Here is a 19,803-nt window from a genome sequence, read left to right as displayed (position 1 = left end):
AAAAAAAAGAGGACACCTGCAAGGGAAAAGCACACCATAACACACAGTACACAGTGAAATCAGCAAAATCCGCATGCAGCTTCAACAAAGCATTGGCCATATTGCACTGCTGTTACTTTAGGAGACGGTTTTATAAGGGTCACAGGCTGTGATGAACACATGTAAGGTAATGTGCGAGTACAAAAAAATAGGTAAAATAATTAAATAAAAAAATTATTATTCAAAGTTTAAGACTTTGTTACGCCCAACCTCTCCCATGTACCTTGGAGAACAGAACTGGACTACAAGCTAAAACAAATTGCCACAAAACCAAAGCAATGATCAAAATACAAAAAAACACATTACAAAAAGATCAAAAAAGGAAAACCTGCAAAGAAAACATGACACAAAACACTTAGCTAAACCTATGAAATACAGTGGTCTTAAAAACACAGGTCTTAAAAAGGCCTCTTCAAAAAGGTGAATCTTCACTCAAAGTCACTCAAAACTACCCGAGCTTTCAGCTTTATTCTTACAGCCAGGTGAACTCAGCTGCACACAATTGCCAATGAATAAATTGACCAATTGGCTGGCAGGCACAGAGACTCACAGGGAGAGGCACAGAGACTCACAGAGACTCATAGCGAGAGGCACAGAGACTCACAGAGAGAGGCACAGAGACTCACAGAGACTCACAGAGACTCACAGAGAGAGGCACAGAGACTCACAGAGACTCACAGAGACTCACAGTGAGTCACAGCTGAGACTGAATACACCCCTCCCCTCCCCTGCACCACCCTCACTCATAGAACGGTCGGACTGGAGTTGTAAAGATAGCATTAAAGGTGTAAAGTCTTTGTGCAGGTTTGGTTCCAGGGTCATACAGGGTTAGCTGCCCTTCGCTGTAGTCCAGCAAGATGCCCACACGCTTAGGCTGGTTGCTGGGGGTGATGGGGAAAGGCGGGTGTAGCCAGGCACAGTACCCTTTCTCCGGGCTGTAGGAGAAGGACCACACGCCCGTCTCGGGGAAGGAGTCCCTGCCCAGCACCGCCTCCTCCTTCTTCACTCCCACTGTCCACCTCCTGACGTCCCTCAGGATCACCTCCCAGTAGTGGCTTCCTGAGGAGAGCTCTGGTCCCTCAGAGCCTGGTGTCAAGGAGAATATCTCTGGTAACAGGAATACGGGGGGGGGACAGGATCACAGAGATGGAAATGACCAGAAGTGGAACAGGAACAGTGGGTTAAAGATTTTACAGAAACGGAACAGGAACACAGAGATTCATAATAAACAGAGGTGGAACAGGAACAGAGATTCATAATAAACAGAGGTGGAACAGGAACACAGAGATTCATAATAAACAGAGGTGGAACAAGAACACAGAGATTCATAATAAACAGAGGTGGAACAAGAACACAGAGATTCATAATAAACAGAGATGGAACAGGAACACAGATTCAGAAGGAACAGAGGTGGAACAAGAACACAGGGGTGGAACAGGAACACAGAGATGGAACTGGAACAGGAATACAACAGGACAAGAAGTGTGAAACACTGACCTTTGCACTGGTCAGTAATACAGATTGTACCTCTGTCTTTTATAAAATATGAAAAAATAAATTTGATGAGTCAACCACTCACTGGTTCTCTTGCTGAGAACTCGTTTCCATTCTATATTATCAAGAAAGAAAAAAGAAACAAGAAACAAGATTAGTTATAATAACATATTATGCATCAAAGCAAACACAAGAGCAAAAAATAACTTGCACTTATGATATTGCACTTTTTTGTTTGAAATACAGTATACTTAGACATATTTTATTAAATGAATGCAGCCAAAAAAGCATACAGGTACATGAAGTATTCAGCTACATATTTTCCACCATGATTTTAAAATCTGCAAATATACTGCGTTTTATTAAACACTTCTGGGCAATGTTGCAGGATTTTGAAGGGGTGCCAAGACAACGCTTTTAAAGCAAATGTCCAAAATACACAAGAATTCACCAGGTGCTTGTGGAACCATTACTAGAATGGTCCAACACAGGGCCGGTTAATAACTTGATCCTGTGGGGAATGCCTGATGCCTGCAAGGGTTAAATCAGGCAACGGGATTTCTCCTCTCTCAGTCTCTCTGTGCAGTTTAACACAGCAAGTGTTTTACATTTTGCGTTTAAAAGCACTGCACTGTGGAACCTTACGTGGAAAAGCTGCAGAAGCAGAAGTGTAACTGCTGCAACTACAAAACAACTTGTGAGAGCAATGAGGGACTAGTACACTGCAAAAACAAAACGTCGCAAGAACTATCGCGTATTATACTGAGACTTAAAATGTCTTTTTACTGAATAAAACCAAAATAATGCCAATGAGGTGAGTAGATTTGGCTACAAAATTTGCCGATGGGGTAAAACATTTTGAGGCAGTCATGGTTTGCAGTGTGCTGTATGACCTGAGACAGCCAGGCTTGTGAATGCTCTTCATGCACGTTACCTGAATTACTGACTGCTCTGGCTGCAGCTGTGGGATCAAAGCAAATGCATTAATATTAACATGAATTAATAGTGCTCATGCAGGAAACTGTGCCAGATAATCTAAACCATCTAAAGCCAGCCTTCTGTCCCTGATCTAAAAATCTGTCACAGCCATTTGCGGTTTGAACTTAAAATCTAATATACAAACATTACTCTAGTTAGGAACTATTATTCTCCTTTAGAAGGAGCTTACCATGTCACCAGCACCAGGCCTCGGTTAATTACATAATTGTTTTGGCTTTAAATGCTGTTCTACGCTTCTAAAATTCCACCTTCTGGCCCTCTTGGTTGGCTCAATTGCACCAGGCAAGATCAATCGTGCACAGAAATGAATCCAAAACAATTACGAATTTGATCCAGGTCTAACAAGTACTCAATCCTAATATCCACTTGGATCTGATATTTTGCCACACATTAAGTAGTTTAAACATCAGAAGCCTGGACTAATATTTGCGATTTCATATCAATGTTATTCCATGGGAAATGGCTGATGCACACACTTTCCACATGTACAGTCCAGGAAGTCATGAAAGAAAGAAAGAGGTGATGTTCTGAACTTACACAGTTCTTTCTTTAGCTCTGCATATTCTGGGGGGGAAACAAAAATATGTTTTCAGACACTCTAAAGCTTACACGGCCAGTTTCACAGACACATAAAGGATAAAATGTTAACAATCAATCAATAATACATACCATCCTGCTTCATAAGAGGCTCCCGCTCTGATGATAAAATATTTACAGCCGTTAGAATACAATTTCATGATATTAGTCACACACACAAACACACACACACACCCATTAATACACAGGTAACTTTTCATAATACAACATCAAAACTGACAGGCCCCTGCACCCCAAAGGCCTACAACTTACCAGCTTCTCGAACTTGCCGTTCTTTCTCTGTATGTGAAGACAGAAGGCCAACAGAATGTAACAGCAGCATAAGACAACATTACTTTAACATGACCACAACACTTCAATTCACTTTGCTGTGCACGTGCAGCCATTCATTCGTGTGTCGAGCTATAGTTATAGTCTGGTCATGTATGATATGGAATGCTAAGCACAGCAGAGAACTGGAGCAAACAGAATAGCAAATTGAGCGGTTATTATTGCAGATTTGGCTATATAAATGGTTTCAGACATCTGCTTCATGGCAGATGCCAACAGTATGGTTTCCGCTCACAGATGATGGTTTATGGCAGGGGTATTCAATTTTACCTGGTGTGGGTGCAGGCTTTTGTCTCACACCTAATTCTACCGATCACGATCCTTAGCAAAGGCTGTTTGAACCCGCATACTACCATACAACTTGTACTAAATTTCAGGGTGCTTAGTATGCGGTTTCGAACACAGCCAAAGACTCTAATGGTCGATTAGTAGAATCAGGTGTGCTTTTGCTTGCTTGGAACAAACACCTGCCCCTACACGGGCGCTGTCTGGGTAAGATTGAGTATCCTTGGTTTATGGCATGTAATGATATACATACTGAAGAAGAGAGAGAACCTGCTAGTGATCTGTATTCACATGCACACAGATTACAAACACATAAGGGGAAATGGCATTAATCATAAAGTCCATGTTTTACTGAGAAACGTGGTGCATTTGAGAGAGGTCTGGCTACACCGCTACCTTTGACGGAATCTCTCTTGCGCTTGAAGAAGTAGCCTATAATTCCCGATGCCATGGCAACCAGCGGGAAAACCCCCCAGAAAGCCAGTAGCCAAGGAGACACGTCTGGTGGAAAGTCACCTGAAAATATGACAAATTCATTATTCCACATTCAACACAGATATGCATATATCATTTATATGCATATGCATATAAATATTTGAGTCTTATATTTGGACTTAAAATGGTATTAAGATGCAAATGAGGTGAGACAATTTCAATTGACAAGCTAAAAGTAACTTAAAAGTAGCTAATATTTTCTATTTGAGAGAAACAGATGTTACATTACATTACATTACATTATTGCCATTTGGCAGACGCTCTTATCCAGAGCGACGTACAGTTGATTAGACTAAGCAGGAGACAATCCTCCCCTGGAGCAATGCAGGGTTAAGGGCCTTGCTCAAGGGCCCAACGGCTGTGCAGATCTTATTGTGGCTACACTGGGATTAGAACCACCGACCTTGTGTGTCCCAGTCATTTACCTTAACCACTACGCTACAGGCCGCCCCTATGTTATAGAAAGTCTCATTACAAGACTAAAACACGTCATAAGACACAGTTTTTTTGCAATGTAGTGTTTGCAGAATGTGGTCCTGTTAACAGGGTCCAGGTGTATTGATTAGCGTGTTTACAGCAGCGGGATGATGGTGAGTGTAAAATGAGCTCTGAGCCTGTAGTGATGGAATGCACTGTAGATAAAGTGTGATTGTGCCTGTGACTGTGAGCAGGATGGTGATTATGAGAGTGTGATTGTGAGTGTGACTGTGAGCAGGGTTGTGATTATGAGAGTGTGATTGTGAGTGTGACTGTGAGCAGGGTTGTGATTATGAGAGTGTGATTGTGAGTGTGACTGTGAGCAGGGTTGTGATTATGAGAGTGTGATTGTGAGTGTGACTGTGAGCAGGGTTGTGATTATGAGAGTGTGATTGTGAGTGTGACTGTGAGCAGGGTTGTGATTATGAGAGTGTGATTGTGAGTGTGACTGTGAGCACGGTTGTGATTATGAGAGTGTGATTGTGTTTGTGATGGTGAGCAGGGTTGTGATTATGAGAGTGTGATTGTGAGTGTAACTGTGAGCAGGGTTGTGATTATGAGAGTGTGATTGTGACTGTGAACAGGATTGTGATTATGAGAGTGTGATTGTGATGGTGAGCAGGGTTGTGATTATGAGTGTGATTGTGAGTGTGACTGTGAGCAGGGTTGTGATTATGAGAGTGTGATTGTGACTGTGAACAGGATTGTGATTATGAGAGTGTGATTGTGCCTGTGAGCAGGATGGTGATTATGAGAGTGTGATTGTGAGTGTGACTGTGAGCAGGATGGTGATTATGTGAGTCGAGTGTGAGTGCGAGTGTGAGCAGGATGTGATTGTGAGAGTGATTGTGAGTGTGTCACTGTGACTGTGCACTGACCTGTGATGGTGAGCACTTCCTCACTCTGAGTCTGCAGGACAGGATTCCGCATGGTGCACGTGACGTTTAACCCGCTCTGCACCGTTAACGTCACCCCGTCTCGAACGTCCTTCAGGACGGAGGCTCCCTGCTCCTCATCGTCCAGCGGCGCCCCTGTCAGCGTCTGTCCGTCGCTGCTGGTCCAGGACACAACTGGGTTAGGGTGCCAGCCACGGGACCAACAGGACAGGGACAGCGAGCGGCTGGACCTAAAGCTGTCCACCAGAAACTGGGGCCGAGACCCCAGGCCTGCACGACCGGCGAGAGAGAAGCATATTACACAAAGACATACAGCATTTCAAACCATGATGTTGCTTTGACCATTCTTTGCATCATTACATTACATTAATGGCATTTGGCAGATTCTCTTATCCAGAGCGACGTACAGTTGATTAGACTAAGCAGGAGACAATCCTCCCCTGGAGCAATGCAGGGTTAGGGGCCTTGCTGAAGGGCCCAACGGCTGTGCGGATCTTATTGCGGCTACGCCGGGGATCAAACCACTGACTTTGCATGTCCCAGTCATGTACCTTAACCACTACGCTACAGGCCGCCCCACCACACCACATCAAACACGGAACGTTTATTCTTTCGCATTGAGGTCTTTAAGAGTTCTGCAAGGATATGTCTCTTAAATTTTGATAGCATTTTGATTTTTTTTATAGAAAGAGATTTGCAAACATTCTTTCACACACACGCTCCCTCTCTCTCTCTCAATCTCATAAACGCACACTTCCTCATAAATCCATGAAGCACACTACTCCACCCTGAACAGGTTGGGCCAGGTTAGTCACGTGCACTTTACTCACCGCCTAGCTTGAGCTCCACCCTGCCAGAGGCCCTCCCAACTTGGCAGGTGTAGTTCCCCTCATCCAGGGGGGAGGAGTCTGAGAGCAGCAGGCTCACGTTTCCAGCGTCCAGCTGCGATTGGTCCAGGCTCGCCCTGCCCTGGAAGCCAGAGGCCGCCTCTCCCTCGCCAGCTCGGTGGGTGTATACCGGCACGTCCTGATCCTTGGTCCACACAACGGTCAGTGCACGAACGGAGTACCATCCCACGATCCGGCAAGGGAGTGACACTCTCTCACCCAGGGAGCCTCGAACCACCGAGCTGGTCTGCAGCTCGATATCTGCGTCGGGGGAGCGAGAGAAACCGGAATAATTACATTAGTCAAATGCTGTCTGTTTTGCTTTGCTGTTTTTCCTCAACACAGACCATAAAAATGTACAAGAAAGACAGACGGTGGAGACGTTGCATGTGCTGCATACACCACACACGTCACACCTTCAAAAACTGCAGTAAAGTTAAAGGTTCCAGTTATTATACCATTAAACCCCACTGCAACAATCCCAGTTTTTGTTTTCTAGCAGGGGTACACGGTACATTGTAGAGGCAGGCAGTGCAAGGTAAAATAAGAGAAGTTCAAGAAACACTTAAATAGAGTATGTAGTCAGCTATAGGTCTGCTATCAGTGAATGAAAAAAAAAATAGGAAAAAAAACAAACAGAATAATCACCTTGATGGGAAGATGAGGCCAAAACCAACACAAATAATACAATCTTCATTGTTCCTGTGAGAGAGATTAGTTTAGCTACGAACATAAATAGTCCTCAATTGACAGCGAGATTAGGTCAAGCCTTTTATTTACCTGGCACAGCGATGTGATTGCGTTAGCGGCTAAAACAGAAAAAGCCAAAACAAGTACAGTGCGCTCGCAGCTGTACCACGACATTGCGCACTAGCTGTTAAAACCTGAAACCTGATATCTTAGTAAACATAAAATTGCCTTTGAGTACCTCATTTTGGCAATTGCTCGTCAAAGCGGAAATGAAATAAAACCTAAAGTTGGCCCAAATTACCTCCTCTTGTACGTTCTCTATTCACGAAGTCAGGAACAAAAAGATCTCGACAACATTTACCTGATACAAACTAAGTAAATAATTCGGTCTTGAACTTGTTTTTCTCCTCCTTCGTAGCTTGCTCCCTCTTTACATGTGTGAAGTGTTCAGGGTAAAAAGCCAAGTCTAACATTACCCATCTGGAAGTCATAGTAAATTCAACCCAATTTGAGGAAAAATGTCACAAAATACCAAGGAAGCTGTAACATTGCTGAATGGAGGCTAGCATATCATGAATCAAATTGGAAAGGTGGAGTTATGACGACCGCATTCAACAGTTGAAATCTAAAGTAAACTCCACCCACCCAACCTTCAATACAAAATGTTTAAAGTTAAATTTTACGCAGGTAAAATGTTAACATTTTATGGGTGTATGTTTAATTGTCTCTGTTGTTTTGTGATTGTACTTACGCTGTCATAGAAAACACAACCTTGTCATACCATTGCCAATATGCCAGAGAGTAACCCATACAGCAATAAAGCTATTGCCTATATAAATATGAAATATTTTCGGGAACTATTTGGTGCTCTCTAAATGTGCAACTCCACAGTCGGGTAACTAGATGGCAGTAATGCCTGAGTTTATCTTGTGGTGCCTCCTCTGTGTCACGCATTCAGGCAGACCAACCTTTTTTCCCAGTTACTCGATTGGTCCAGCCTTTGGACGTCACACTTTAGGCCAATCCCACCTGGATATTCAGTTCTGTTGTGTTGTGTGCTATTGCTTGTTCCATAGGGTTGGAATTATTTAGCAAGATTCACGCATCGCTGTTTAGCACACGGTCGGTGCAGTGGACTGGTGCCGTGCGAATAAATTAGTGTCGAGTTGGGTGAGTATTTTGTACTTATTCTGCAACTTTATAAACGATACTATTGAGGTCTCGCCTTCATCTCACACATCCTCGCATTGTGTTTTTATGTTTTGGAACGGGTTACATACAAGTCGCATTAGCTTAGTTGCTACAGCTGTAAGCTACTGTGTGTCTGTATAAAGCAAATTGTGTTATTGAAAATAAAATTAAGTGTTATTCTGCGCTCAGTCTTGGGCAAGCACATTGTTAATCATTCGGTCCACGTGCTTGAGCTAACTAACCAAGTAGCTAAGTGAGAAACTCCAATAATTTGCAGACTCGGAGATATTGTGTCTGTTTACCGACCGACAGGAAATCAGTTCGTCGTCAGTGTTGTTTGATTGTTGTTTGGTATTGCGTAATTGTCGTTACGTAGGTAGGCCACGCACTGTTTACAGCGTTTGGGCTGTTGCGTGACGTCACGTAAAACGGAAGGGGTACGGGAGATAGCTGTACCTGTACACTGTAACATCGTACACTACGCATCCACATCTCAAGCCGGTCTCCCCCCCCCCCCCCCCCCCCCCCCTCAGTCCCGCAGTTTCGCGTGCTGGCGCCCATGATGCTGACTGTGGTCCTAATTCTGACGCTGGGTGAGTTTTACCTTCCAGTGTTGCAGTTGTCTCCTAGACAGGATCTGTTGACCATCTCTGTCTGCTTCTGAACACTGCATTCAGGCAATGTTATAATAATAAAAAACATATATATCGTAGTAGTAGTAGTAGTAGTAGTAGTAGTCGTAGTAGTAGTAACAGTTGTAGGAGTTGCAGTATTGTAGGTTCAGGGGTTTTTGAATGTGTTTATTTAAAGTTCTGCATATACCTTCTAGTTATGAATGCAACAACCCTATTGTACTCCTGATTGAACAGGCCATTTTTTTTAAAACTCCCAGAGATGGATACAATTCCCATCTTTTGTGTGTATCTCTTCCAGGCATTGCTCTGGCCCTTGAAAATGTGATCAATATTCCCGGTAAGTACACATGACTAGTAAGTTTGAGTAATAAGTAGTCACAGACAACCAGGCAGACGCCCAGATTGTGCAAAAAAAAAAAAAAAAGGTCTGGCTCATTAGAGACGCCTAACTGGTTCCAGCTGCTGCCAGTAAGTTTAGTCCTTCATATTTTGCCATTTCTGAAATTGTTTAGAGGAGGCTATGGAATTCACATCAGGGGGATATATTTGGATTAGTCCCCTCAATCATGACAAAAACCACAATACCCCCAATTTGTTGTTGTTGGATACTTAATTGTTTTTTTTATCTGGAGAGAAAATTCAGGCCAGAACAGAACCAACAGTATTATTACCCCGAGTGTACATCAGAACTTTCTTTTCCTTCAAATGAAAAAGCAATGAGAACTCACAGCCTCTGAATGTTTCAGATTAGAAGGCATTGGGCCAGTTTTGCCGACTGAGATTAAACAAAGTCCAAGACTAAATTCTATTTTGAATGGAGATTCTCCATTTCAAGGACGTCCAACCAAGACAAGCCTCAGACTCCCGGAGGGTTACGCGGTCACACTTGCCGTGCGCTCTCTTGTGGTTCAGTGCGGTATTGACCAGCGCACTGTCAGAGCCAAAACAAAATGATACTGTCTGATGATGATGTCTGTACCGCTGGCCCACCTCTGTAAGGCTGCTCATATGTAACTCAGATGCATGTTTTGCATTCCATTGCAGGCCATTCCACTGGTGAAAAACATTACAAAATGACCATCTGCTCAAAATTTTGTTAATACTCAAATCACATTTCTGAAGATGAGATCTACCATTCGCCTACATTTCAAAATTCTAATTGTTTGCCTGAATAACTGAAATTTCTTTAAATATGTAATTAGTCCTCTTGCCTCTCACAACAGATATAAGCAATATCTTTGCCATTGATATACTTTTAAAGACAGATTTTTTTTTATCTGTGACGTCAAATAGCAAAATAATGTAATACTGTTGTTCTATTATAAAATTGTCTTGTTTAATGACTGATTTGTTAAAAAATATATACTAATTAGCTGTATTTTAATGTTCATTATGAATATGTAAACACATGGATGAAATGGGAGAAGATGGTGACGTAAAGGAGATGTTCCGCAGGCTCACTTCCTGTGCGGCTGGCAGACGGGGAGTCGTGCTCTGGCAGAGTGGAGGTGTACCGCGGCCCCCAGTGGGGGGCGCTGTGCGTGCAGGAGTGGGGCCAGCGCGAGGCTAACGTGGTGTGCCGGGAGCTGGGGTGCGGCTGGGCCACCGTGGGCATGCCGCCCCTCAACGCCCTGTTCGGGTGGGAGGGACCGGTCGTCTGGCTGGCCAGCATCCAGTGCTCGGGCGAGGAGGAGGAACTGGGCCAGTGCTCCGTCCGCGGCCTCCTGAGGGCGTCGCGGGACGCCCGCTGCCCTCCCCACGACACCGTGGCCGTCCGGTGCTCAGGTAGGAGGGTCACGGCGCAGGGGGGCGTCAATTTCACCTCCTGGATTGTGTTCTGAGGGCAGAAGTAGATGTGATTGGTTCTCTCAGGGGGAGGTGGAGTCAGTGTTCGACAGGCCTTGGCTCTGATTGGTTGTTTCGTGCGATGGCCTTTCATGCAGGAGACCAGGGTGCATTTTCCCTTTCCTTTTGTCCTTGTTTCGCTCTCTTAAATTATTATTATTCTTAAATTAAATTACACGTTTGAACTCAGTCAAGGGGGTTTTGGGGTAAGGCAATCTTAATTTCTCTTGTTTTGTTTTGTTGTACTTTTAATTTCAGCAATGTCTCTTTTTTCTAACAAACGGTTAAAAATGGTCGCTGAACAAACTTAATATAGGTCTTCAATGTGAGATCAGGCTGCAAATGACCTGCCTCTTCCTTATTTGGATTGGGCACCATCATAGAAATAAGAATAAGAAATAAGTTATAACATAAATTATAACAGAGGGACATATCCACTACGCATCCACCAAATATCTATCTAAAGTTATGAAAATAAGTATAATAATACATTTCACGTCCGACATGAAATCTATTGAAAGCAATGTCAGAGTTGTATGAGTGTGGTGTGGACCTACCCACCTCTCTCCTCAACTCGTCCCAAAATCTACCACCTGCAAGTAAATTGTATTGAAGAAGGAGGTAGACAGGGAGAGGGAAAAGGTTTGTAGAGAGCAGAAGTCCCTCCCCGCACGTTTTTTAACCTTGCAGCAACCAATCCACAGAGCCATGTGACTCTATCTACCTTAACCAGCTTGTGCACGTTTTTGCGCACAGCTGGCTATTTGCCTTGACGTGGTCTTGCAATGCCCTGGCTGTTTCTAAGACAACAGGAATGCAGTAGGAACTGTGTTCCTCAGCAGAACCCTAATGAAAGGTTTTTAAGTGCTCATTTATTGGCTTCGCAGCCGCACGTATCCAGGGTAACAGGCTCAGCTTTTGACTGTTTTGTGTATAATGCTGTGAGCAAAGATTTGACAGAAGCGTTGCAAAATAAATCCGCAAAGTGAAGATGCTTTCAAAAATAATTACATTGAAAGTTTCTAAACATCAAAAAAAGTTGCGTTTAAAACTGCATCAGTTTTCTTAAGTACACAGCTGGTAGGTCTTACCGAATGTGGGAGAACGTGCCACTTGCTTCTGGCTCTCCAGATAATCCAGCCTTGATCAAGTTTTTGTCTAAAAAGATGCCTACCATGTAATATGTACATTATTAAACATGCATGTCTGTAACATTACATTTTTTTGGACAATGAATGTCTGGAAATCCACATTTTCTATTTTCTACAGACACACTAAGGCAGGAAACTGTATAGACCAAAAATAAAGAGAATGTAGGGAAAGTCTACAGGTGTGTGACACTGAGAATTGAAAGTTGAGAGTTGAAAATGTCATTTTCATGATACGACGTGATAAATCAGCCATATGAATCTGACTTTTGCGCAGTACTGTAGGTAACTGAGGTGTGCTGAAGCCCCTTCCCCCTCTCTGCAGACGACCTGCACACACCACAGATCTGGTACAACGCGTCTGTGCCGGCGGGCCCCTCCCGCGTGGTGCGGGGCCACAGCTTCAACGTGACGTGTGCCGTGCCCCACCTGTACCTGGGCAGCTCCATCCAGCTCCGGCTGGTCCGCTCCAACGGCACGGAGCGGCAGACCGTGTCCGCCCTGGCCCCCTCCGTCACCTTCAGCTTCCCCAGCGCACAGGCCTCCCATGAGGGCTACTACTACTGCCTGCACCGCTTCCAGCTGGGCCCCCGCGTCTTCACCTCCCGCGAGAGCCAGCCGCTCCCCATCATACTCACGGGTGAGTGGACCTCCGGCCGCCAGAGCCACCTCCCCATCATACTCACGGGAGAGCCGCTCCCATGGGTGGGCCGCGGGTCTGGAGCCTAGCGCAGCGCTACTCAACAGAAGCACAGGTCTTATTGTGCCAAATTTCAACCACCAACCTGACAGGTCCCAGTCAAGCACCCTAGCCACTAGGCCAGTCTTGAATCAACTCCACATCCTGGCCACAGGTATTTGCTCCTAATGTAAATGGTAAATGGTTGGCATTTTATATAGCGCCTTTATCCAAAGCACTGTACAATTGATGCTTCTCATTCACCCATTCTCACACACACACATACGCCAACGGCGATTGGCTGCCATGCGAGGCGCCAACCAGCTCGTCAGGAGCATTTGGGGGTTAGGTGTCTTGCTCAGGCCCATGGCGGCATGGAACCAGCAACCCTCCAACTGCCAGGCGTCTGCTCTTACCTCCTCAGCTAATGTGCGCTACACCTTCCGATTCCACTCATTGTTTGACCTGCTTGGTTCAGATGATAAGCGAATGAGGCGGTGTAGCGTGCGGTAGAAGCAAATACCTGCAGACACTGCGGAGTTGAGTAGCACTGGGCTAGTGGCTATGGTGCTTGACTGAGACCTAGAAGGTTGGTGGTTCAAGTTGTCACAATAAGATCTGTGCAGGTGTTGGGTCCTTGAGCAAGGCCCTTAACCCCACATTGCTCCAGGGGGGATTGGCCCTTACTTAGTTGCTAATCAATTGTAAAGGCCCATCCACACCAAGAACGATAACTATAATTATGACCATAAATAAGTTGTCCACACCACAGCTATGCTGATGCCAGCAGTGATGAACGATATGGCTGGGGTCACTTACAGGGCCATGTTTTCCAGCTGCATAACGAGAAAACACTTTTAAACACAAAATCTAAATCCGACTGAATTTACAGGGCATCACATGCAAAATGGCTGACAAGGTAGCCGAGAGACTAATTACAGAACGTTATTGTTCATCAGTGTGGATGCTCACATCGTTATTGTTATATATAGTTCTTGGTGTGGATAGGCCTTAATCTAACGTAACTGTAAGATGTAATGGTTGTTTAACCTGTGGTCTCAGAGCCGAAGCCACTGCTGAGTGCCATGGAGGTGAGCTGGCTGGCGTCTGCGGTCATATTCGCGGTGGCGGTGCTGGGGATCGTGGCGGTGGCCTGCGGCCTACGGAGAAGGAGGCGGAGCCTCACCGAGCTGGAGAGAGGCCGCAGGGCTTGTGAGTGACACCCTGACCCCACACACCCAGACCCCACACACACTCTGACCCCACACACACTCTGACCCCACACACACTCAAACCCCACACACACTCTGACCCCACACACCCAGACCCCTCACACCCTGACCCCACACACCCTGATCCCAGACCCCACACACCCTGACCCCACACACCCCTTCCTCTCACACACCCTGTGCAAACCCCTCCCTCCCACTCCACACACCTCTGTATTCTCAACAAATACAGGAAAATACGTAATTGGGTCAAATACGTAATTGTTTTGGATTGTTTGTTGTAGATTGGAACCGATGAAATGCTCTCAAGAAGTGCAAGGCCCGCCTTGTGGTGAGCAAAATTCGTGACCAATCGAGCACAGCAAAGTATTTTGTTCTAAAACAAACAATGACGTATTTGACCCAGATCTGAACTTAAACCAAACCCCCCATCCTGAATGCTCAGGTAGATTGAGCTGGGTGCTAACCAAGCCGTTCCTTGTCCATAGGTGTGGAGAACACATACGTGGCCTTACCAGTTAAGTAAGGGGAGGACCAAACACTCTGAAACTGCAGAGGTAAGTCTACCTGCACACAGTGCAGTCACTCCCTCAATGCAGCACTGCCTTATACTTTCCTGTCTTCAACCAAACAAAGTGAAACCCTGTTCCTGCCTGAGCTCAGCTCTACCCCCCTAGTACCTAAACACAGTTCTTTCCACCTCAACACAGCATTATGCTGTCTACATGTACATGTGCATCCTGTGACCCTGGCTACAATTGTGAAGTGTACAGAAGTGCTCACAGGGTGAATATGTGTGACTGCTTCATCACAGATCCAGATCCAGTGGTGTGTGTTGCAGTGGAGCTGCAGGACTGAGTGGTGTGGTAACCCAGACTGAGCTGTGGGGAGGGGGGGGTCAGGATGGGAGAGGACTACATTGCCCACACTGCACCTCTCTCCATCTTCCTCTGGACAGAGGAACAGAACCTCCTCACACAGGAAATGACTATGGATGGACGAAGAGTGAAAGTCCATTGCTACCAGCACTAAAAGCTGATCACACTGACAACAAAGCACAATTGTGTCACTGGCTTTTGGACTTTTTGACCATGTTTTTCAAAGGGGAAACTGAAAACCTGCCAGCCAACCGCTTGGGCCAATACCGGGGCTAACTTTCAAGACTGAATCTACTTTCCTAATCTAGAAAACGGGAAAGACCGAGGCGGTCCCTGGAATTAAACAGCGGAACAATACAGTCCAAGCATTTGACTTTGTTGGAATAAGAGCTGCCAACAGGCAAGGCGATGCACTTGCCCTTCATCAGCCATTAAGCTGGCATTGCGCCGTGGTTTGGCAGCGGTGCAGATCGGAGAGCACACCGGTTCCCTGCCGGCTGTACCCGCTTCCTGGGCAATACTGGCTATGAGAGCTCGGATACCCACGGGATGCGGGCGGGACCTTACTGAGTGTCGACTCACGGATTCTGCTGGGCGCTGTTTTACTCAAATTAAGGACAGTCAAGGATTCCTTACCACACGTTTCTATGACTTTGATTATTTTTCTGATGGTTTTCTCTGGCATCTCTGCTACATACACTTCCTTGTTTACAGTGACTATGCCTCGACTGGCATCAACCAGGCTTTCACAAGGAAAAGAAAAATCGGCTCGGCTGTCTGCTTATTATTTTTATTATTACATCTCACAGCTTTAGCGTGGATTATTAGTAATTGCTTCCAGTCTTATTTTGCCGGTCCACTATTTCCTTGAATATTTTATGATTTTCATGAACGTTCCAGGTTAATCTATTAATTTATTATATGTGACCTGCCCTATCAAAATCAGTCGCATTGACCCCAAAACGTATGTTGAGTTTTAGAAAGAGGAGCATGTAGCTTATACCAGTTATCTCTCTACTCCAGATATCAAGGGATACGTGTCCCGTTTCATTTTTAGGGCCACAGACTATGTTTTTGACAAAAACAGCTACAAAGTTTTGGCGTGAGAGCTACATGAGGCTGGGAGACTACCAACACTGGGCTAATGAAACTCTGGGGCTATAACTTCATCTTATGAATAAACCCTTTAAAACCATATTTTTACTCTGAACATTTACTCTTAAGACATAAAGACCATGAAATGAAAGGTCCTAAATAAACATACTATACATTTTACACTGCATTTGAGTAATTTGGCAGAATAGTTAAAAACTGAATCAAATCAATATTTTTTGTATGACCACCCTTCGGCGTTAAAACGGCATCACTTCTCTCAGATAGCCAACGCTGTCCTGCAGTTCTATAAGACACTCAGCAGGGAGGTTTTTCCAAGCATTTGGAGAACTTGCCACAGTTCTTCTGCAGACTTTGGTTGGCTCCTTGCTTCTGATCTCAGACAGCCTTGATCAAGTTTTTATGTAAAAAGTTGTCAATTGCTTACAGTAATGTTCCTTTTTTAAATTACAGACAAAAGCGTCTCTGTAAAATTAAATCTTTTGGAAAATTAATATTTGGAAATCTCAAATGTGTTCTTTTATACTAACACACAAAACAATAAGCATATATAATATAAAGTCTAGGGTGCCTAAGACTTAACATATAGCCACAAACGCAGCTGATGTGGTTGTTTGTGACTGGTGAACAGTGACAAGCTGGCTAGCCTCCAAACAATGCACAACTCTGGTGTTACTTATGCTTTGACAACTTGCGATTAAAAGCTTAAAAATTATATTTTTACTCTGAATTTGGCATTGTGACGTGCAGATTATGAAAGCCAAGATATTGTTCTACAAAATGAAGATGAAAGCCTAAAACAGCCAAAAATGAACATCTTCACAAAAACATTGATTTATGTGAAATTGGCCGTCGCGACTTACGACTGATTATCATAGAACGGGTCACACATATGAGTTTATATGAGTGTTGTTGAACCTTCGATCGAATAGGATCAAATTAGGACCGTCTACCGGATCCATGATGCTGAAAAATGTCCTTTCATCAGCCTAATGATGTCTGATGAACAGGGCGGCCTGTAGCGTAGTGTTTAAGGTAAATGACTGGGACAGGCAAGGTTGGTGGTTCGAATCCCAGTGTAGCCACAATAAGATCTGTACAGCCGTTGGGCCCTTGAGAAAGGCCCTTAACCCTGCATTGCTCCAGGGGAGGATTGTCTCCTGCTTAGTCTAATCAACTGTATGTCGCTGCCAAATGCCAATGATGTAATGTCTTGCCAAGTCTCAACATGAGCGCCAATCCACCAGCAGTAGTTTCTGTTCCTATCCCCTCTGCTCTGCACCCCCACCTTACTGATCCAGGTACTACTGCTCCATGCTCCTCTGCTGAGCACCCTAACTCAAGAGTCCATGTCCCTTTATACTCCCAGTAAACAATTCTGCTAGGCAGAGGAAGTCTTCTTCTACTCTCTACTCTCCTCAACTAGTCAACCATCCAAAAAATACCCTCCAACCGGCACACCTACAACGCCTCTCACAGTAAAAGGCAGCTAAGTATGATTCAGCTTGTGAACCTGAGAGGGTACAGCCTCACCCTATTCCCACCTTATACCCACAAATATACACCTCTTGCAGCAATTGATGTTGTTGATCCGCCCCCCCTTCTACATTCCCTGACACTATCCACTACAGAAGAGACAAGTGTTTGGTGATTTAATCAGAAATGTGCAGCTTGACTCGCCTTCCCCAATCATCGTCTCCTGCATGCCTGGGGCTAGGGCACTTGCATAGAGCCCACCTGAAGTTTCTGGCCAAAAAGAGACAACGTTTCCCCGAGATCACCATGTTGGCACTAATGATGTCTGCCTTAGGGAACATTGTCTCTGCAGCCCAGCAGGCTCGGACAATGTGGACAGGCTGGAACAGGTGACTGACAGGTGTTTCTTGTTGTCCAGATGTGTCCTATTAGATTGATTGGTTAAGCAATACATAGTTCTGAATGTCTACTCTTGGTTTTAGCCTCGGATTTTACCTGTGAAGACTGCATTTGTGTGAGAAAAGATAAACCAGCATGAAGATAACTGTCTTTGGGAGAAAAGGAAGCCATTTTGAAGCTTAGGAAAGAGGGGAAATTGATCAGAGCCATTGCACAAGCGTTAGGAATAGATTGTACAACAACTTGTAATGTCCTGAAAAAGAAACTGCTGCACCAGACATCGATCAGGACGACCAAGGAAAACAACAGCAGCTGATGACAGAAACACAGAGAGCTGTGAAGAAAACCCCCAAAACATCAGACATCACAGACAATCTCCACAGGGCAAGGGTGAAGGTACCTCAATCACCTGTTTGAAGAAGACTAAGAGAGCAGCAATATAGAGGCTATACCACAAGACGTAAACCAGTAGTTAGATTCAGAAAGCGAGATTAGAAAGTTTACATCTAGAAGTACCGAGATGAGCCACAAAAGCTTTGTAACAAAGTCTTATGGATTGATGAGACCAAGTTTAACCATTCTGTCTGCCAACTTATGGAGAAATGTGTCCAAACTAATTGGGAGGAACTTCATGCAGCAAGAAAATGACCCGAAACACACTGCCAACACAACAAAGGACTTTATTAGGGAGAAAAAGTTAAGGTTTTAGACTGGCCAAGTCAATCACTAGACCTTAACCCAATTGAGCATGCATTTCACCTCCTGAAGGATAGGATGAGATTGAAGGGAACCCTCCCCCAACAGATTGGTGTCAATGGCTGTCAATGGGTCAATGGGTGTCAATGGGTCGATGGCTTGATGCAGTTATTGCAAGCAAGGGATATGCTACCAAATATTAAGTGTTATTTACTTTCATTTATTTAAATACTCTCTGTTCCAATACTTTTGCTCACCAAAATATTTGGTGGTCTGATACAAAAGGTACTATGTTCTAAGTAGTTTAACACATATAGGTGTAAATACCAGGAAATAAAAGATGAAATTCTGAGCTCTTGTCTCGTGTTTATCTTTTTATCTCAATTCCAAATGTATTCATTCAGTTTAAGGAATTGGCCTTGCTGTTCCAATACTTTTGGAGGGGACTGTATCTCTGAATTGCTGGCTCTCCTTATGGTGCTCCAGTAATAATGTCAACTTTATTGACAACTGGTTCACCTGGGGTCAGCCTGGTCGCCTGAGGAAGCCTGGACTCCATCCTAGCCATAGAGGTGCCCTCCTCCTCTCCTTTGAGCATAGACTGGGCTATGATAATTAGATAATTACTGACTATACAGTCAGCATGGGCCTAGCCCACACCCTCGTTTACCCCTCCCCTCACAAAACCTCTTGCCCCCCTGTCTTTTGACTCCTCACGTCCACTGTCTAAGCAATCCTTTGGGGGGTGTTTTCAGAATTAGTCAGCATACACTGTACACTGAGAACCGAGAAATACTATAACACTCGCTAAATATTGATATGAATCAAGTCTTCATTTATTATTATTATTATTATTAGTAGTAGTAGTAGTGGATACAGGAGTTTGTGTACCTTCAAATGACTTTTTATTCAGGGATTTTGATTATTTCGATATGAACTCCATTGCAGAGATGTTTATTAAGACAGCAGTTACGAGGAATGTGTAAAGCGTTTAATTGTGAATGTCAGTACTATGATAAAAATAATTTGGTGTCTGTCTGACCGTTCATGAAGTTTGTCTGGAATAATGATGGATAACTTCCTTGTGGGCGGTGACAGTTTTTCTGAGCCGTTAAACTCAAACCAGATCAAACCATGATGCATGAAGTTGTGCAATCGGTGGAGAGCAACCTCGTCACCTAAACCTGAAAACTGCGAGCGCCTCGCTCCCGTGAGATTTCCTGAGCAAGTCGTACAAAATTCTAACCGTCATGCAATGCGCTTGGCAAGGCGGTGGTCAAAACCATATGTCTATGGTCAAAACGGCCTAATTTGAACTTCAGTAC

General features: G+C 44.4%; 2 protein-coding genes across 6 annotated transcripts; one reads left to right on the top strand and one right to left on the bottom strand.

Moving 5' to 3' along the window:
• Positions 1-737: 737 nt before the first annotated feature.
• Positions 738-8,412, bottom strand: LOC133139457 (butyrophilin subfamily 1 member A1-like). 5 transcript variants are annotated; one of them, XM_061259021.1, is made up of 11 exons: positions 8,158-8,412; positions 7,148-7,201; positions 6,443-6,760; positions 5,595-5,882; positions 4,141-4,260; positions 3,382-3,408; positions 3,202-3,228; positions 3,070-3,096; positions 2,468-2,494; positions 1,619-1,648; positions 738-1,146 (listed from the first exon to the last, which is right to left on the bottom strand). In XM_061259021.1, the coding sequence occupies exons 2-11, from the start codon at positions 7,194-7,196 to the stop codon at positions 779-781; spliced, it is 1,281 nt and encodes a 426-aa protein (XP_061115005.1). In that variant the 5' UTR covers positions 7,197-7,201; positions 8,158-8,412; the 3' UTR covers positions 738-778. The 5 variants fall into 5 exon arrangements, with proteins under 5 accessions (XP_061115005.1, XP_061115002.1, XP_061115003.1 ...); XM_061259018.1 differs by lacking the exon at positions 8,158-8,412 and adding an exon at positions 7,941-8,078; XM_061259019.1 differs by lacking the exon at positions 8,158-8,412 and adding an exon at positions 7,491-7,759.
• On the top strand, positions 8,214-16,401 carry si:ch211-150o23.3 (deleted in malignant brain tumors 1 protein). Its single transcript, XM_061259023.1, has 8 exons — positions 8,214-8,359; positions 8,914-8,973; positions 9,314-9,352; positions 10,471-10,800; positions 12,334-12,648; positions 13,750-13,899; positions 14,405-14,473; positions 14,731-16,401. Exons 2-7 carry the CDS (start codon positions 8,940-8,942, stop codon positions 14,440-14,442), a joined length of 906 nt encoding a protein of 301 aa, XP_061115007.1. The 5' UTR covers positions 8,214-8,359; positions 8,914-8,939; the 3' UTR covers positions 14,443-14,473; positions 14,731-16,401.
• The last annotated feature ends 3,402 nt before the right edge of the window (positions 16,402-19,803 follow it).

The sequence above is a fragment of the Conger conger genome, chromosome 10, assembly GCF_963514075.1.
Source record: "Conger conger chromosome 10, fConCon1.1, whole genome shotgun sequence".
Classification (NCBI taxonomy): domain Eukaryota; kingdom Metazoa; phylum Chordata; class Actinopteri; order Anguilliformes; family Congridae; genus Conger; species Conger conger.
This window is presented reverse-complemented; position numbering and strand designations above follow the sequence as displayed.

Bases quoted from the DNA above. Each gene is read 5' to 3' on its own strand.
- LOC133139457 (XM_061259021.1), bottom strand. From the start codon at position 7,196: ATGAAGATTGTATTATTTGTGTTGGTTTTGGCCTCATCTTCCCATCAA. The intron at 4,261-5,594 runs GTCAGTGCACAG...TCATATTTTCAG, and splicing joins GGAAGTGCTCACCATCACAG to GTGACTTTCCACCAGACGTG. The intron at 3,409-4,140 runs GTAGCGGTGTAG...CTTCACATACAG, and splicing joins CAAGAGAGATTCCGTCAAAG to AGAAAGAACGGCAAGTTCGA.
- si:ch211-150o23.3 (XM_061259023.1), top strand. From the start codon at position 8,940: ATGATGCTGACTGTGGTCCTAATTCTGACGCTGG. The intron at 8,974-9,313 runs GTGAGTTTTACC...TATCTCTTCCAG, and splicing joins GGTCCTAATTCTGACGCTGG to GCATTGCTCTGGCCCTTGAA. The intron at 13,900-14,404 runs GTGAGTGACACC...CCTTGTCCATAG, and splicing joins GGAGAGAGGCCGCAGGGCTT to GTGTGGAGAACACATACGTG.